At 37.2% G+C, this 15,565-nt stretch overlaps 1 protein-coding gene across 1 annotated transcript in view; it reads right to left on the bottom strand.

Moving 5' to 3' along the window:
- WDR72 (WD repeat domain 72) overlaps nucleotides 1-15,565 on the bottom strand; it is a 207,942-nt gene that overhangs the window by 181,134 nt on the left and 11,243 nt on the right. The window contains exons 3-6 of the mRNA XM_029952820.1: nucleotides 11,164-11,224; nucleotides 10,918-11,082; nucleotides 6,756-6,862; nucleotides 834-912 (exon numbers count right to left, since the gene is read on the bottom strand). Coding sequence (XP_029808680.1) covers nucleotides 834-912; nucleotides 6,756-6,862; nucleotides 10,918-11,082; nucleotides 11,164-11,166 — 354 coding nt within the window. The 5' untranslated portion in view covers nucleotides 11,167-11,224. The remainder of the gene's footprint in view (nucleotides 1-833; nucleotides 913-6,755; nucleotides 6,863-10,917; nucleotides 11,083-11,163; nucleotides 11,225-15,565) is intronic.

Genomic DNA, 15,565 nt, shown 5'->3' on the forward strand with positions numbered 1-15,565 from the left:
AAAGCTCACAACTGTTGTATTTCTAGAACACTATGTAGAAGTAGACAACAACACAAATCAGATTCTTTGTCCTAGCAACATTGCTTCATGTTAAGAAGAAATGAACATGTTTGAAGAGCATGTGAGGAATTCTTGTGCCAAATAAACCTTGAGAACAGCTTTTATCAAAGCTTTTAACACATTCTATTCTAGAAAAACTCTCTCACTATTAAGATTTTGGTGCCAGAAAGGAGTTTGTGAATATTACAGTGCAATTCATCAATGATAAAAGCAATTAATAAAATATAAAAAAACACTGTCAGCACCATTGGTATAATGCAAGTGCCTTACCTATATGCTTGGAGTACATCTACCAAAAGGTAAAATCTGTTTTAAATACTGGGAAATAAATGTACGGCTATACCTTTTGTTCTCTTTTCCTAACTAAGAAACTCGGAAATGAAGAACTTATCCATCTAAATATGGTTATAATTGAAGGCAAGAGAAAAAAAACTTTTTTGTTTTATAAAATAGCTTGTCATTAAAACTGAATCTATGTGTGTGTGTGTGTGTTGTGAGTGTAATCAAGAAAAAAATTTTAAAATTGTCTTTCAAATGTATTGTTAGAATGACACAGAAAGAAAGAATCAGGAAGACAATGCTTAAATAATTGACTTTGGGGGAAGAAAAATGTCAATATAACAGATGATAACTGACAGTATTCTATTCCAGGGACAAAAGAAAAATTAAAGAAAAGAATATCCCCCAAAGACATTACTTTAAATGCGTGCTTAGCAAATGCTCTAAAGTAATTGTAGAATCCAGAATGTTCTGAAGGGACTGAATGTACTTACACAGATTGCAGTGTGCCTGTAAGGAAGTGTGGCCTTCTCCACGCGCTGTCCGTTCGTGACATTCCAAACACACATCTCCCTAGCAGAGATAACTTTGTATTATTCTCTGTCATTTCCACTCAATTGGCTGAAATAATTTTTTTGCCACCAAGTTTTTCTGTAGTGCTGCACTTAAATGCAACCTGATCGTTTATGTGGCTTTTTGTTACAGATTACTGAGCAAGAAAATGTTGTGGTCATTAGCAGGGATGACAATACTGTATCTGTGTCTTTTTGTTTGGGTAATTACACCCTGCCGCCAGCCTACAAACCTTACCTTAGCACCAACCTGACCTAAAACAAATTGTGTGGAGACAGCTATCACAGTCTGTTAGAGTGACAGTACAACCATCTTTCCATGGAAACTGCATCCTCTTGAAAATGGTTTATTTCATTGAACTTAAACTACATATTCTGAAAAGCATAATGCATCAAGGGCTGCATCTTCTGGCGCCAAGGTATCATTTTTATAAAAATAAACAGTGCCACCAAGAGGCTACATTTGGTCTATCATTGATAGTGGTTTATTTCTTTGCTTAGCCTGAAATACCGAATCACACTTGCGACTACATGTTTGTAAGATTCTAATTGTTTAGAAAACTCTGACTTGGTTGCATATATGTTACAAAGACGTACACACCATTAGGAAACAGAGTGATAAAATACATCCAGGCGCAGGGCAATTTAAATCTATATGATCTCAGTTCACAAAAACCAGAATGGCTGTTTCAGAGGTGTTTGGTAATATTCTTCAGTTTTGACACTTTCAACACATAAGCAAAACTGCCCATGAAAAAAATAAATGAAAGCTTTATTAGCTCTAAGGGAGAGACCGCTATTAAGAAGCAAAAGATACAAATTAATAATAGTAAATGCTACATGCATTTGGTGTTTGCCAGCCTTTTTGTTTTTCTGGCCAAACACTGGAAATCAATCTTTAAATCAGTGGTTCTCTACCTGGGGCGATTTTGTCTCCCAAAGGACATTTGACAAAGATAAGAGAGATTTTTGGTTGTCACAACCAGGAACACACTACTGGCATCTAGTGGGGAAAGGCCAGGAATGCGGCTACATATCCAGCAAAGCCCAGGAGGCCCCCAGGACAAAGAATTCTCCCGGCGCTCCAAAATGTCCTGTACAGAGGCTGAGAAATCATGTTCTAGGTAGAGCAACAAAATATTTAGTCTTTTCTCTCTGTTTATATCCAAACAGGATTCCGAAAAGGATTTGAGGTGATAGGAAAACTCATGTAACTCCATAAAACAAGGGGAAAGTGTGTGTGCGTGCGTGCGTCTGTGTGTGTGTGTGTATGTGTGTGTGTGTGTGTGTGTGTGTGTGTGTGTGAGAGAGAGACAGAGAGAGAGAGAGAGTATGTGTGTGTGTGTGTGTGTGTGTGAAGTAAAACTGGGGATAAAAGGTAGAAATTAAAATAATATATCTCAAAGGTAAAAAAGGAGCGTCAAACATAAATAGAGCTTTAAGTCGCTCTTAATATAAAAGTTTAGCTTCATAAGGAATTGGACTTTATTAACATCGTTCTCCACTCTCGCTGTACACGACCCGTGCATATTTCAGAAATTATCCAGAGATTCTAATTCCATGGATCTGTGTTGGGGTCCCCACATGGAGGTTTTGCAGAGCTCCTGGTCAGTTAATCTGTTTCTAGATAAGGCTATCTCTAAACCAGTGGTCCTAAACTAGCTACAGAGGAGAGTTACCAGGGAATTTTTTTAAAAAATACTGACGTTGGGCCCCTGACATCAAGGCATGCTAATTAAATCCCATGTTCCAAGGTTGGAGCCTGGGCATCAGTAAAAGCCCTCTTAGTGATCCTACTCTTTCTAAATTCTCTTGGATTCTAATGTTTTCCCTATTCGTTTGCTTATCATCTTATTTTCTGTCTTAAAGTAAAAAACAAATATACACAAACATACCACAACGCAAAACCTGACTCTTTACCTACCAGTTCTTTTTTTTTTTTTACCAGTTCTTTTTAAGAAAAGAAAGCAAATGTGTTCTGTTTCGAAAGTAGCACTGACATTTTAGTTACACATTTAATAAGAACACGGGAAAATTAACTGTTAAAATGTACATTCTTCTTTTGCTTTTGAAATACTGTTCCCAAAGTTTCTACATGGATTAAATCATCTTCAATTAAAAAAGAAGCTTAACTCAGAAAAAAATGTTTAACAATTTCTAAAATTGTTTAATTTTTTTGATATTTCTTATTTCAATGAAAAGAGGAACGCAAAGTATCTACCACATATAAAATTAAAAAATTGTTAAATTTCCACTGAGTTCCTTGAGAAAAGCCCTTTTTTGTCTTACTCAAATCTATATCTCCACCTCAGCACCTCAATAAAAATTCATCCAGTGGATAAACAGATCGGTCCTCACTCTTATATCCATCTTTCTACTTTCAGAAATAGACTATTTTCTTTGGCCCATGCTTATTCTTATATTTGTTTGCTTATAAAATTGTTATCATTCCAATTTTAATAAAACATCTAGAGGGAGAGGAGATAACATGGTTTGCCATCTTGAACCCAAGTCCCTTATGTTCCTCAAACTCTTTTCTCTTATCTTCCGTTACACTTTTAGGGTTTCATTGGCATTCTCGGGTTCCATTTTGCTTCTGAAACACTGGTTTTCCTTAGGTGTGTTTTAGTCTTTCTTACTGTCTCACATTTCACACTCTCTCTGGGTGAATTATCTATTCCCATCGCTTCAGGTAGCACCCACAGGATGTTGGAAGCACAGGCCAATTTACTGAGCTCTAGATTTCCCTATGCAACCAGCTATGAGATGTCTCTACCTGGATGGCTTGCCAGACTTCACACTCTCCCCGTTCACAATGAAGCATAACAACTGTCCTCCTTGGTTTTCTATTCTCAGCGGATGGTATCATCACCAATGAGTTTCCCAAGTCATTCTTGACATCACACCTCCTCTCACTGCCCCCAGTGTACAATCCTTGCTATACTAGGTGTGTTCTCTGTACAAGCAGCAGAAGCAATGTCCAGGAAACACGTTAAAAACTGCACGTTCTTGAACCTAAGCCTGGCCTACTGAGCCCATACCTCTGGAAGTGGGGCCCAGAAAACTGTATTTAAACCAACTCTGTAGGTGGTCCTGATGCAAGCTCAGGTTGGAGGAGCACTGTTCTAGAAGGCTCTAAGACTGGGCATTTGCCTAACTTTCTTGTCTTCTCTCTTGCTGGTGATTGAAAGTTTTAGTAGTAAGTAAGTAATAACCCTCTTTATCAATGCCAAGGCTTTTTTTTTTTTTTGCCTTAAGGTTTTATTAACTACATGTATTTCTTAATATAAAATATTTACACAGCAAATATTAACATTATTTTGGTCATTATTCCTCTGGTAAATCTTTTTCCATCCATTTACTTTTAACCTTTCTATGTCCTTATGCTGTTCTTGACTTTTAAGTTGTATGGCCATCTATGTGATTTAACTTGGAGGGCTCAGTCCTTTTATGTAATTGAGATTACGGTTTTAGTCAGATTTCTCTCAACTACCTTATTCTGTGCTTTCTATTTGCCCCATTTATTTTGTCCCTTCGGATTAAATTTTTCTTTTCCAAATTGGAAGTTCTGTATTCTATTTCTTTTATTTTTATTTCCTCTATTTGTTCTTTTAGCAGATCCCCTGGAAATATGTACATCTAGCTTAAAGTCTAAAGTTATTCAACATCTTTACCCACCTCTAGAACAAGAACATGTAGAATCTGATCACTACACTATCCTATGTGATTGTTGACTAGAATTGACATAAATACAGATTGTGTGTGTGTGTTTGTGTATAAATATATATATATATATGTATGTATATATATGGCGATGGGGAATGGGAGGCATATATAAAAATTATTGTCTTATAGTCCACATTTATTTGGATTTTCTAAAAATTTGCTGGTTTTGTTCAGTATTCCTTACTCCATCTCAGTTCTGTCTGAAATCATTTTTCTTACTGAAGAATGTCATTCAGAATTCTGTTGCTTATAGAGGGTCTATTGGCAGTGAACATTCTTAGTATTTTTCTTAAAAACTTATTTAAATACTTAGCATTATATTAATACTTAGATACTTAAGTACTAATTACTTACACAATAAATATTTAATATTTGTCCTAAATACCTATTTTGACCTTATCTTTTTAAAAGAAATTTTGCTAGAGATACAATTCAAGTTGGCAGATATTTTTCTCATCATTTTGAAGATATTTCACTGCTGTCTAGTTTTCATTTTACTGTTGACAAGTCAGCTCAATTATATTCCTTTATAAATCTGCTTTTTCCCACTAACTCCTTTCAGGATCTTCTTTTTCTCTTGCATTCTGTTGTTTCAGTAACAGGTCTCCAGGTACCTATTTCTTTTCATTTATCCTGGGATTCATCGGGATTCCTGAATCTTAGGATTATATCTATTGATGAAGTCATACTTTGGGGAAAAAAATGAAAAACTGAGTCAAAGCAATTTTGCGTCACTTTTGATCATCTTGGAGGCAGAAGTGTTAAGTTCACAGTCATTCCCAAGTTTACTCAAAGTTACTGCAATAGCTGAAATGTAGATACTGCCTAAAAAGTATCTCACAGATGCAGGCTAAGTTTTGCATATAGAAGGAAAAGAATTCTAGAAAATTCAAATCATCTAGGAAAAGAAAGAGCGAACCAGACTCTCTGGCTCTTCAGTAAACATATTTGTAGGATCACACAGCAGGATTCATCTGTCATCAAGGATATGTCCATTAACCTTAGCTTCCTTTTTGGAGCCAGACTACTGTGGGCAAAAACCTCAAGCTGGAACTCACTTACTCTCCAGAGCTTGTTCTCATTTAGCTATTAATTTTCTCAATTCTCCAAGTAGTCTCAGAAAAAAAAAAAAAAGCCATCTCCCAGATTCTCTAGACTGGGAATGGCAGTCCTAGCAGATGAAAGCTGCTAGCAATTGTTAAAAAAAAGAATGTAGCAGTGCATTTCACTTTAGCCTCATCCGAAGTGCAATCTCTCTAGGTTTACCAAGGATGGCTTTGCTATAAGCTATGGGAACAGGTGCCTCTTTGAGATCTGTCTCACTAGCATTTTGTTAAACAACTTAGTTTCTACAAGGTGGACACTCCTTACTGTTTTGGTTCTCAGAATTCAGAGCCATGTAATTGCTTCTCAGGCTAAAAACAAAAAGGAGGTGGTTATCTTGTTTCAACACGTAATCCAATCCTTGATTCACAAATGCATGCTGAATCAATTCCGCGTTCCTGCGTACACTTTGGCAAATAACTTATCACCTGAGTCCAGTAGAGCTTCCATCAGGGAGGCTTTTCTCTTACAGCTTAGTTCTATTTCATTGGAATAAAGCCTGCTTCCATGAAGCTGCACCAATATCACAGTCTGTGTTCCTTTCCTCTCACTTTCCCATCATTCCACTTACCACTGAGTCTTCTCTTTTCAGTTTCTTCTATAATGATATCAGACAAGTGTATTACATGAGGATTATAACTATTGAGTTGTTTTGCAAAACTATGAAGGCTTGGATAGGTTTGCTTAAGAGCATAAGTGAATTATTACTTAAAAAAAGACAAGTATTCAGACTTTTTGTTTTCAGATTCTATAACAGGTGGTATTTTCCAGTATCTTTTACTGGCCTTAACCCACACACACACACAAAAAAAAATAGATTTGGAAACACAGTACTGATCACATTCCTTGAGACTATCACACAGATTACCATTCAAGATCTAAATTTTCCTGTATGCAAAAAGAACATGATAATCAATAAGATTTCTTTAAACTCCATAATTCTGTACCCCATTATTGGTTTTTAAAAGGGAGAGAGAACAGAGATGATTACAAAGTTGTCCACATCTTACCTACCCATTTTCGGCAGCACTGACGACATAGGGCTGTTTAGAGAAGTCCCTCGCTTTTGCCAAACATGTTACTGAAGCCGAATGACCAAATAGAAGTTCTTTAGCTGAAATCTGAAAATGATCAGGGTAAGCTTTTAAACAGTTATAAACTTTTGAAGAATATAAACATCAGTTTATATAAGTATTCATAATTCTGATTAGAAAATCCTGTTATGTTTTTGCTCTATATACATTTTAGAAAAACTGATATATGCCATATCAAAATCCACCGAATAAAAAAATCTATTTTTTAAAATGTTTATTTTTGAGAGAGAGAGAGAGAGAGAGAGAGAGAGAGAGAGAGGGAGAGGCCGAGCACAAGTGGGGGAGGCACCGTGAAAGAGGGAGACACTGAATCTGAAGCAGGCTCCAGGCCCTGAGCTGTCAGCACAAAGACCCATCCAGGGCCCACGAACTGTGAGATTATGATCTGAGCCAAAGTAGTATGCTCAACCAACTGAGCCACCCAGGCGCCCGTAAAAAACGATCAGGATACAGGAACTGTGTTGTACACATTTTTTGGTTTTTGCATTCGGTTTTTTACCCATTTTGACACCTAAACAATCACCAGACCTGTTTTACAACATCTAGGTTTTGAATACAAATCAGCCTGTGTTGATGTTTATTATGCACAAAATGTGCCTCAAATGATAGCAGCATGTTAATGTGCAAATTTCAGAATTCAGAAATGAGTTTACAAAATAATACAAAGAAAACATTACCCTTTTTGTAATCACTATAACCTTACTATAACCTTATGTGGCTTCTTGCCTCAAAAATAAAAACTAATACAAACTAATTTTTCCACACTAAAACTGAAATTTTAACTAAGCTGTTATTTAAAATGCCAATGTCTTTCTCCTCTACATGAGTTTAAAAATACAGCACTGAGAGCTAATTCTTCCATTATCTCATGTGTGAAAGATGTCCCCTGCTCTTTGTTTTGTAAAAGAATATTGTGAAAATCAAATTACACGACAGAAAACACACAAGATCCCCATAAATGGAGAAGAAGTTGTCAACAGGGACTAAAAATTTAATTTCAATGACTAGAAAATTTGTCTTATAAAGTAATAAAAATCCATTTCCCAATGAATTCATATTCATTATGCTTTTTCTGAACTATGCAAACATATCCATAGATGAAGACCAAATCATATCAATGAATACAAATTATTTCAAAACACAATTGTTCTTTGCCTTCATCTTATTTCTATCATAGTCAGCAATACTTCTCTAAAAATATGTGTTGTTAGACTAAATTTCCAGTACTACAAAGAAGTTCTGTGGTTGGTTAGAACCATTCACAACCCAGGTTCTTATTCTACTGTTTTCCTGGGAAATCCAGAATGTTCCATCTCAGAAAACAACATACTATCTTTTCCCATCATTACATTTGAGAATACATACCTCTATGAATTTAACACATTGCATTTTTTATTGCAGGCCAAATTAAGCAATGAATCAGGGCAAACATTTCTCTCCTAGAGAAAACCCACTATGAACAAAACAGCATAATGGGACACCAATTGTTTGCACACGGAATCCTCATTGTCCTACTAACTCCCCACATGTCTTGAATAAGCCAAGACTATTCATTATCATCTCTTTAATTTCTCTTATTCTGGAATTGCTGTCAAAAATAACAACAACAAAAATCCACCATCACACCTGCCCATTGTCATAATGAAATCCAGGACACCTTTACTTCTGTTCATGGGCTCTGCCTGTATGAAGCATTGCCACCCCCTCCCAACCTCAAGAACTTCCAACAACACGAATGGAAACATACACCTTGCTGAGCATAGCATCCAACATATCCAAGCACTAGTGCAAGTATGAACAGTGTCTAATCCCCATTTCACAGATGAAGAAATCAAGGCTCAATTAGTATGTCATTTACTCGATATATCAAAGTTGGTAAATGTCAGAACTAGAACCTGATCAATCTCTCCATTCTTTTCCTATATACAATATTGCTACTCTTCATTTTGTCATTGTTGTGTTTCCTCCTGAGTATTAAAATAGGAAGCAAAACAGAACATAGCAGTACTCAGGGAGTATATCTGGAAGGATGTTCAACTCATCTTTCTCTATGCTTATATAAATACTAGCAGTCAATGCCAGAAAACATGAGTGAAGCACTTCGTCTTTGGGAGTTGGACCCTGAGCTTGGGATGCATGTGGTAAGAAGTGCAGGCCAGGGAGGCACTCATTCTCTAGCCTCCCAGTACCCTGCAGTCCCACCACCACGGACAGGGAGACGCTGACATGTGTTCCTAATCCCCAAATAAATACTTGGATGCTCCAAGAGGTCCAGAACTTAAGTCACTTCCTTTCCCGTCCTGTCCCTATCCTCTAACGGCCTCTATTCCTTAGGCAAATACGGGATACCATCACATCCCGGTCCCGCCCATCACTCAAACCCCGCATCTGTACCCTTGACTGTTCCTGCACTTTTATCCACATTCCAATCGGTTCCTCAGTTGCTCCCATTCTTTCTTAATATCTTTCCAGTTTTCATCTCCTTTTCATCTCATTTGTCACTGATTTGGTTCATACTCAAAAACGTTATTGACTAAATTAACATACAGGCTCCTCTGTAGTCACTGCCCCTTATCTCTTCTCCCTCGCCCTTCAGGATGCCCTTCATATTAATACCAAATGATAGTCTAACTCACAAACACAATAATATAGTATTATGTCATCTCCTTGCATAAATCATCTCAATATCCCTTAATATTGCCATTGCTTTTAATTAACACATGGTGTTAGCTCTTGCTAGTTTTTTAAAAAATCTAAATCCCTCAGCATTCAAGGTACTCAGAGTACCTTGTATTATCACATACATGCACAGCATTAGCCTATGTCCTTCCTCTGCTACACTACGGCCCCTCTGACGGCCAGCACCAAGTCTTCGCATTCATATTTGAACCCAGGTACTACATAGTCTACTGCCTAACTTACATGTAGTCAATAAAGGCATGTTGAATAAATGCGAAATAAATATGAAAACATATGTAAAAAGATACAAATGCTAGGATTTTGAATTTCTTAAGCTTATTGCATCCTACATATTATATAACACAACTTTTCCAGCCAGAAAACACTATACCAAAATATTAAAAAGAGTAGCAAGACATTTGAAGCCATTCAGAAGTGTGAGTTTAAAGCGTAAGGGATAATACATGTGAGGGCCACTTTTCAAAGCTCAGCTGTCGCAGTAAGACCAGTGTCTTCTTTCAGGGATGTTCATAAACATTGAGCTGAGCTGGGCTGCTAGGCAGTTCTTGGCAGTCCTGCAGTGTAACTCTTCTGTGATGGGAGATGTTAATTAATTACACTATAAAATAGAATTACAATTAATTGTTAATTTAGGTTTTAAAGTGACAAACTTTAAAGGCTAAAAATAGTCTTTGATCTTTAAAAGGCTTCTTAATGAGGGCAGTATACGTTAAGTACATCATTAGTTTAAATGTTCAAATTGGGTCTAGAGGCTGCTAGCACTAAGCAAATATCTATTCCAATATGTTAAATGTTTATGACTTGGGACAGGGACAATTAATTGCCAATCAATGGGCCAAAACCTAGGTGAGGTCAGGTTCTGAGATAGGAAGACGACAATAGTAAATTGGATTTAGAGCTTTTTGATGTGATCTTTAAAAATCACACACAAGCAGAGACTAAAAGAACAGCAAGAAGGCCAAACTGACAGAAACATCCAGATAATTAAGATATTACTCATTTAGTTAATAGCGGTTTTCAAGTGTGCCCTTTGTTTAGATTAATGAGCCATAATTTTTAGAATTATACTTACATGTCTGTAGTTCAGTTACTTAAACATATAATTCAGGATGTAAAATAGTAAAACTCAGCACAGCCTGAAGGGTGATAACACTTAGCTGGTAGTTAAGATTAGCAATATTCATAACATAATTTTCAAACAGGATCTTGATCCTTCATAGAGTACTTCATTTTCTCCAAATTCAGAAGTTAAAACCAATTTATTACTTTAGTAAGCACCTACTAAACAGTCATGCAAAACTTCCACTGTCGTTGGCAGGTAGAAGCAAATCGTGTTTATACTGTGCGTGCTGTATGTTTCAATGTTAATCATTTTCACAAACCTTTAGTTCAGGGGAGAGATTCCAGAGACAGAGCTGACCTTCTTGACTTCCAGTCACAATGGTTTGCTGGTCATCAGTGATCATGATGGCGGTGATGCTGTGCGGAGGGGCCTCCCTCCCCCAGAGCGCCACTGCCTGCAGGGAGCACCTCATGCTGAGAGAATTCTGAACAAACAGAGACGGGAAGTGGACACAGTCACCACTCAAAAATTTGGGAGGACTGATCATGTCACAAAGTGGACTCACCATGATCTAAGCTCTGGGATGTATTCTTCCAGAGATGGGGAACAGGGCGATTCCATGTCAACTAGAGGAGAAGGCACTTATTAGACATTGAAGTTACCATGCCCAGTATTAACCCATCAAAGGGAAATTACTTTTTTTTTTTTTAAGTAGGATCCATGCCCAGTGAGGAGCCAAGCAGGGATTAAACTCCCTACTCTGAAATTAAGATCTGAGCCGAGATCAAGAGTTGGCCATCTAGCCAACTGAGCCCCCCAGGTCCCCCAGTCAGGGATTACTGATGTAGACAGAAGGACAAGAGTGGTCTATCCACTCCACACACAGTTCTGAGTATGGGTGGTCCTGACTTGCTCCAAAGCCCAACTAGGCCTCCTAAGAATAGAGCTGGCTTCACAGTATAATATGAAGACAGCTCGCATACTCTCTTTCCCTCAAAATGTTATCACCTCACCTTGTGGTTAAGAAGTAAATTTTTTCTATAAAACAGTCTTTTCTAAGTCTTCAAAGATTCATGTGTGATTGTCCTGATTTCTGTCATAGTCATATTCTGTTTTTATTTCACCTGTTTTTGTATTTGATATCTTTTTCAATAAGAATTTCCATGAAATTACGACCATCGTATATAAGTTACAGGGTTAAGATGAATATGTAAGTATCAAAATATGCTTGCCCGTGTACCCCCCAAAATGATCTCAAGTATTACCCAGTGACATGTGCATTATAGTCTGTCCCACACTGAATTAAATGTTCCCCCCAAATAGGCATTCTTTTCTGAAATACAAATAACTTGGTGGTTAGTCGTGCTGTAAATCTTTAGAGCAGATTAGTATGTTTCCTCTTATGACTTCATGGTATCCATTTAGTCTTATTAAATATGTTAAAGATAAGAGAGGGAAGAAAATATAAAACTTATTTCCCACATTTGGCTTACAAAAGTTAACAAAATAAAAAAACCTGCTGTCCTGCAGGACTTCTGGTACTGAAGCATAAAAATGATAAGTACCAATATAAGTTATTAAAATTTATGATACATTCTCTGTAATGTTTAATTACACATAGGTACACACACATACAAACACGAGTATGTTTGTTTCAAAATATTTCTTGTAGTTCAGCTGTTTGGAATTCAGTACCTACTTCCTGATGGTTCACTTCTTAGGTCAGTCCACAAGCGGCCAGTACTATCCTGACCACAGTCCCCAGGCACCAGGAAACTAAGATTTCTATGGGAAAGATCTGGAGCTTTGCAATTCAGACTATCAAAACCACACATATTAATCACATTATTAAGCAAACCAAAGAGTTCTGGTTTCAATAACACTGTAGTCTGAACTTCCACTTCTTCTACTTCACACACAGCAAAATAATGCTGTGTGTGTGTGTGTGTGTGTGTGTGTGTGTGTGTGTTTCAGTAGTTGCTTCATGGCCATGCTTGTAAATAAGTTTAGGAAATTCAAGCATTACAAATCTAAGAAAAACCTGAAATGAGAGCTTAGTCTATACATGGGTCTGTTGGCTAGATGTTTAAGTGCTAATCCTCACTTAAGACAAGAAGCCCTTCTTTGTTCAATGAAATGGAATCTAAAAAAAAAACTCCAACCCTATTCAGAAAGATAAGGAAGCTGATTTCCAAAGCTCACAAGAAAAACATGCCAAACCTGAACCACAAAACAGGTTTGGAATAAAAAACTCATAACATTCATATAATGCAAGAATCCCCATGGACAGAAAAACCCACATAAATAAATGTTCTCAGGCCAAAGATACCAGTGGGAAGCCTTTCAAAAACACAACACACTTAATAGATTATCTCAAATTAAAAAAAAATTCAGTATAATTGTTAAAAATGTAGAACTAGAATGCATACACTGCTGTTGGAAATGTACAATGAAAAATAGTTTGATGTTTTTTTTTTCAAGGTGAAACATGTGCTCACTACATGACCCAGTCAACCCATCCTAGGTTTCACCCAGGAGAAAAAAAGCACAAATATTTATACAAGGACTTCTACACATAGGATTCTGTTTATAATAGCTAAAAACTGGAAACAACTCAAATGTCTACTACTTGAGGTGAATGTATAAACAAATTATGGTATAGCCACACAATGGGATACTATCCAGCAATAAAAAGGCATGAACTCTTAATCCGCACAACATAGATGAAACTGAACATAATTATATTGAGTGAAAATAGTAGCTAAAAAGAATAAATACAGTATGACTCTCTTTATATAAAATTCTAGAAAATTCAAATTAATCTAGGACAAAAGAAAGCAGGTCAGTGGTTGCCTATGGACAGGAGAAAGGGACAGGGATTATAGAGTTTGCAAAGAAGAAAGAAGAAACTTCTGAGGATGGTAGACATGTATTATTTTGACTGTAGTGACTGTTTCATGAATGAACATATTATGTTAAAACATACAACTGTACACTTTCAATACATATATGTAGACGTGTACATATATCTCATGTCCATTACACTTTAATAAAGCTATTTTTTAAAACAGAAAGCATTTTGGAAGATATTTCTTAATCACGATTGCATAGGATTTCCATAGAAACAACTCCAGTGGCAAAAAAAGCTCCCAATTAAAAATTATAAAACAGTCAAGAAAACAATAAACCATAGGTAAACAGAAAGATCAGTACCCCAGGAACTAATAGGAGAACAATATTAAATTTATTGCTAAAGAAGAACAAATATATTGTTAATATAAACTATTAAAGAGACATAAGAAATTTAAAACCCTAGGAAAAAGACAGCTTATAAAATAATAAACAGGTAGAATTTTAAAACAAACATACTACTTCTAGAAATAAAACATAATCATTGGACTATGACAAATGTCAAGAGAATAAATCAAAATAGACTCAAGTGGAGAGAGAATCAATAAACTTAAAGATAATTCTCAAGAAATTACACAGGAAAAAAAAAAAGGCAAGGAGTGGTAAAGAGGACTTGGACTGAAAAAAATCAGGTAGGTAAGCTCAATCAGAGATATTAAGAGCTATAGATAACAGAATGAAAACACCCAACATTTATCTAACATAAGCTCCCGAAAAGGTAATACCCTTTTCCTTCCTGGAGAGTTCACTCCTAAAACCATTAGGTATAGAAAACTTGAGTGGAGTGTCAGAGTTCATACAGGGTGAGGAGGGCATCTGAGAACAGATGGAGTTGGAGCCCAGGGAAGATGAGTAAGATGCCCAAACACAGGGCAGGTCTGTGTGAGATGCACGACCCAAGCATAGTGTAGAGGGACAGTGTGTGCAAGGCGGTCTCATACTGGGTGTTGGAGCCTGAGCAAGAAGGAAGGAGTTGACACCATGAGAATGGTGAAGAAAGTGGCCCTGAAATGGGCTCAGAAATCTGGCTACGGTGAGAAGGGTGTTTGAACTTAAGGGAGACCCAGAGTGGAGTGCTGAAGCCCACGCAGGGTGATGATGGTTTTCACGCTGGGTGAGGAGGTACTGGCACAGGGGAGTCAGAGGCTGGGCGTAAGAGGGTGCCATGAACTTCCATTTACAGGGATGTCCGGGCCTAGAGCACAGGAACCCAGGGAGGCTAAGGAAGGCATGCATGCTGGGGGAGGTTCGGCATCTTGGTTGTATCAGGAGGGGTGCTTCCAGAAGGTGTAACCAGGCACAGGGAGTACAGCGGCTGAGCAAGTATTCACATCTGGGTTAGCAGACTGCTCTGCCGGGGATGATGAAGTGCCCACGAGGACATCCACACAGAAAGCAGGCGGCAGTGTTTACAGAAAATTGGTTATAGCCAGAGTAATTGATCAAATAATGAATATGTTAATAAGATAACAGAAACCAGTTTTCCTATTATCAGAAAAGAGAGTTGGAAATATAAAAGGAAGAAAACTAGAACGTTCTCTGTGGTGTTGCAGTGGAATCAGAGGTACGGGTATGAAGACATGCACACACATTACACACTTCCCATCTCTGTTCCCAAGGGCCTAGCAGCAGCAACACACAGCAACAGGCTCACTTAGGATCTTCTAAATACTATTTTTTTCTTTTTTAAGTTTATTTATTTTGAGAGAGAGAGAGATAGCAAGAGAGATTCCCAAGCAGGGTTTGAACTCACAAAGGATGAGATCATGACCTGAGCAGAATTCAAGAGTCTCAAAAGAGCCACCCACGTACCCACTCACTACAATTCTTTACTAAAAAGAGGTAGGTGTCTTGGGAAGTTTGGTTGATTCCAGACATGGAGCAGAGAAAATCCAAGATGATACTGGCACATATTATTGTTGAGAGCAAGAAAGTGCTCAGAGTGATGAGATCTATCAAATGGACACAGAAGCCATTTTGAATGACTGCCCACCAGCCAAATTATGGACAATATGGACATCAAAGTCAGTCATGCTAGGAACAGATTGAAACTCATT

The sequence above is a fragment of the Suricata suricatta genome, chromosome 9, assembly GCF_006229205.1.
Source record: "Suricata suricatta isolate VVHF042 chromosome 9, meerkat_22Aug2017_6uvM2_HiC, whole genome shotgun sequence".
NCBI lineage: Eukaryota > Metazoa > Chordata > Mammalia > Carnivora > Herpestidae > Suricata > Suricata suricatta.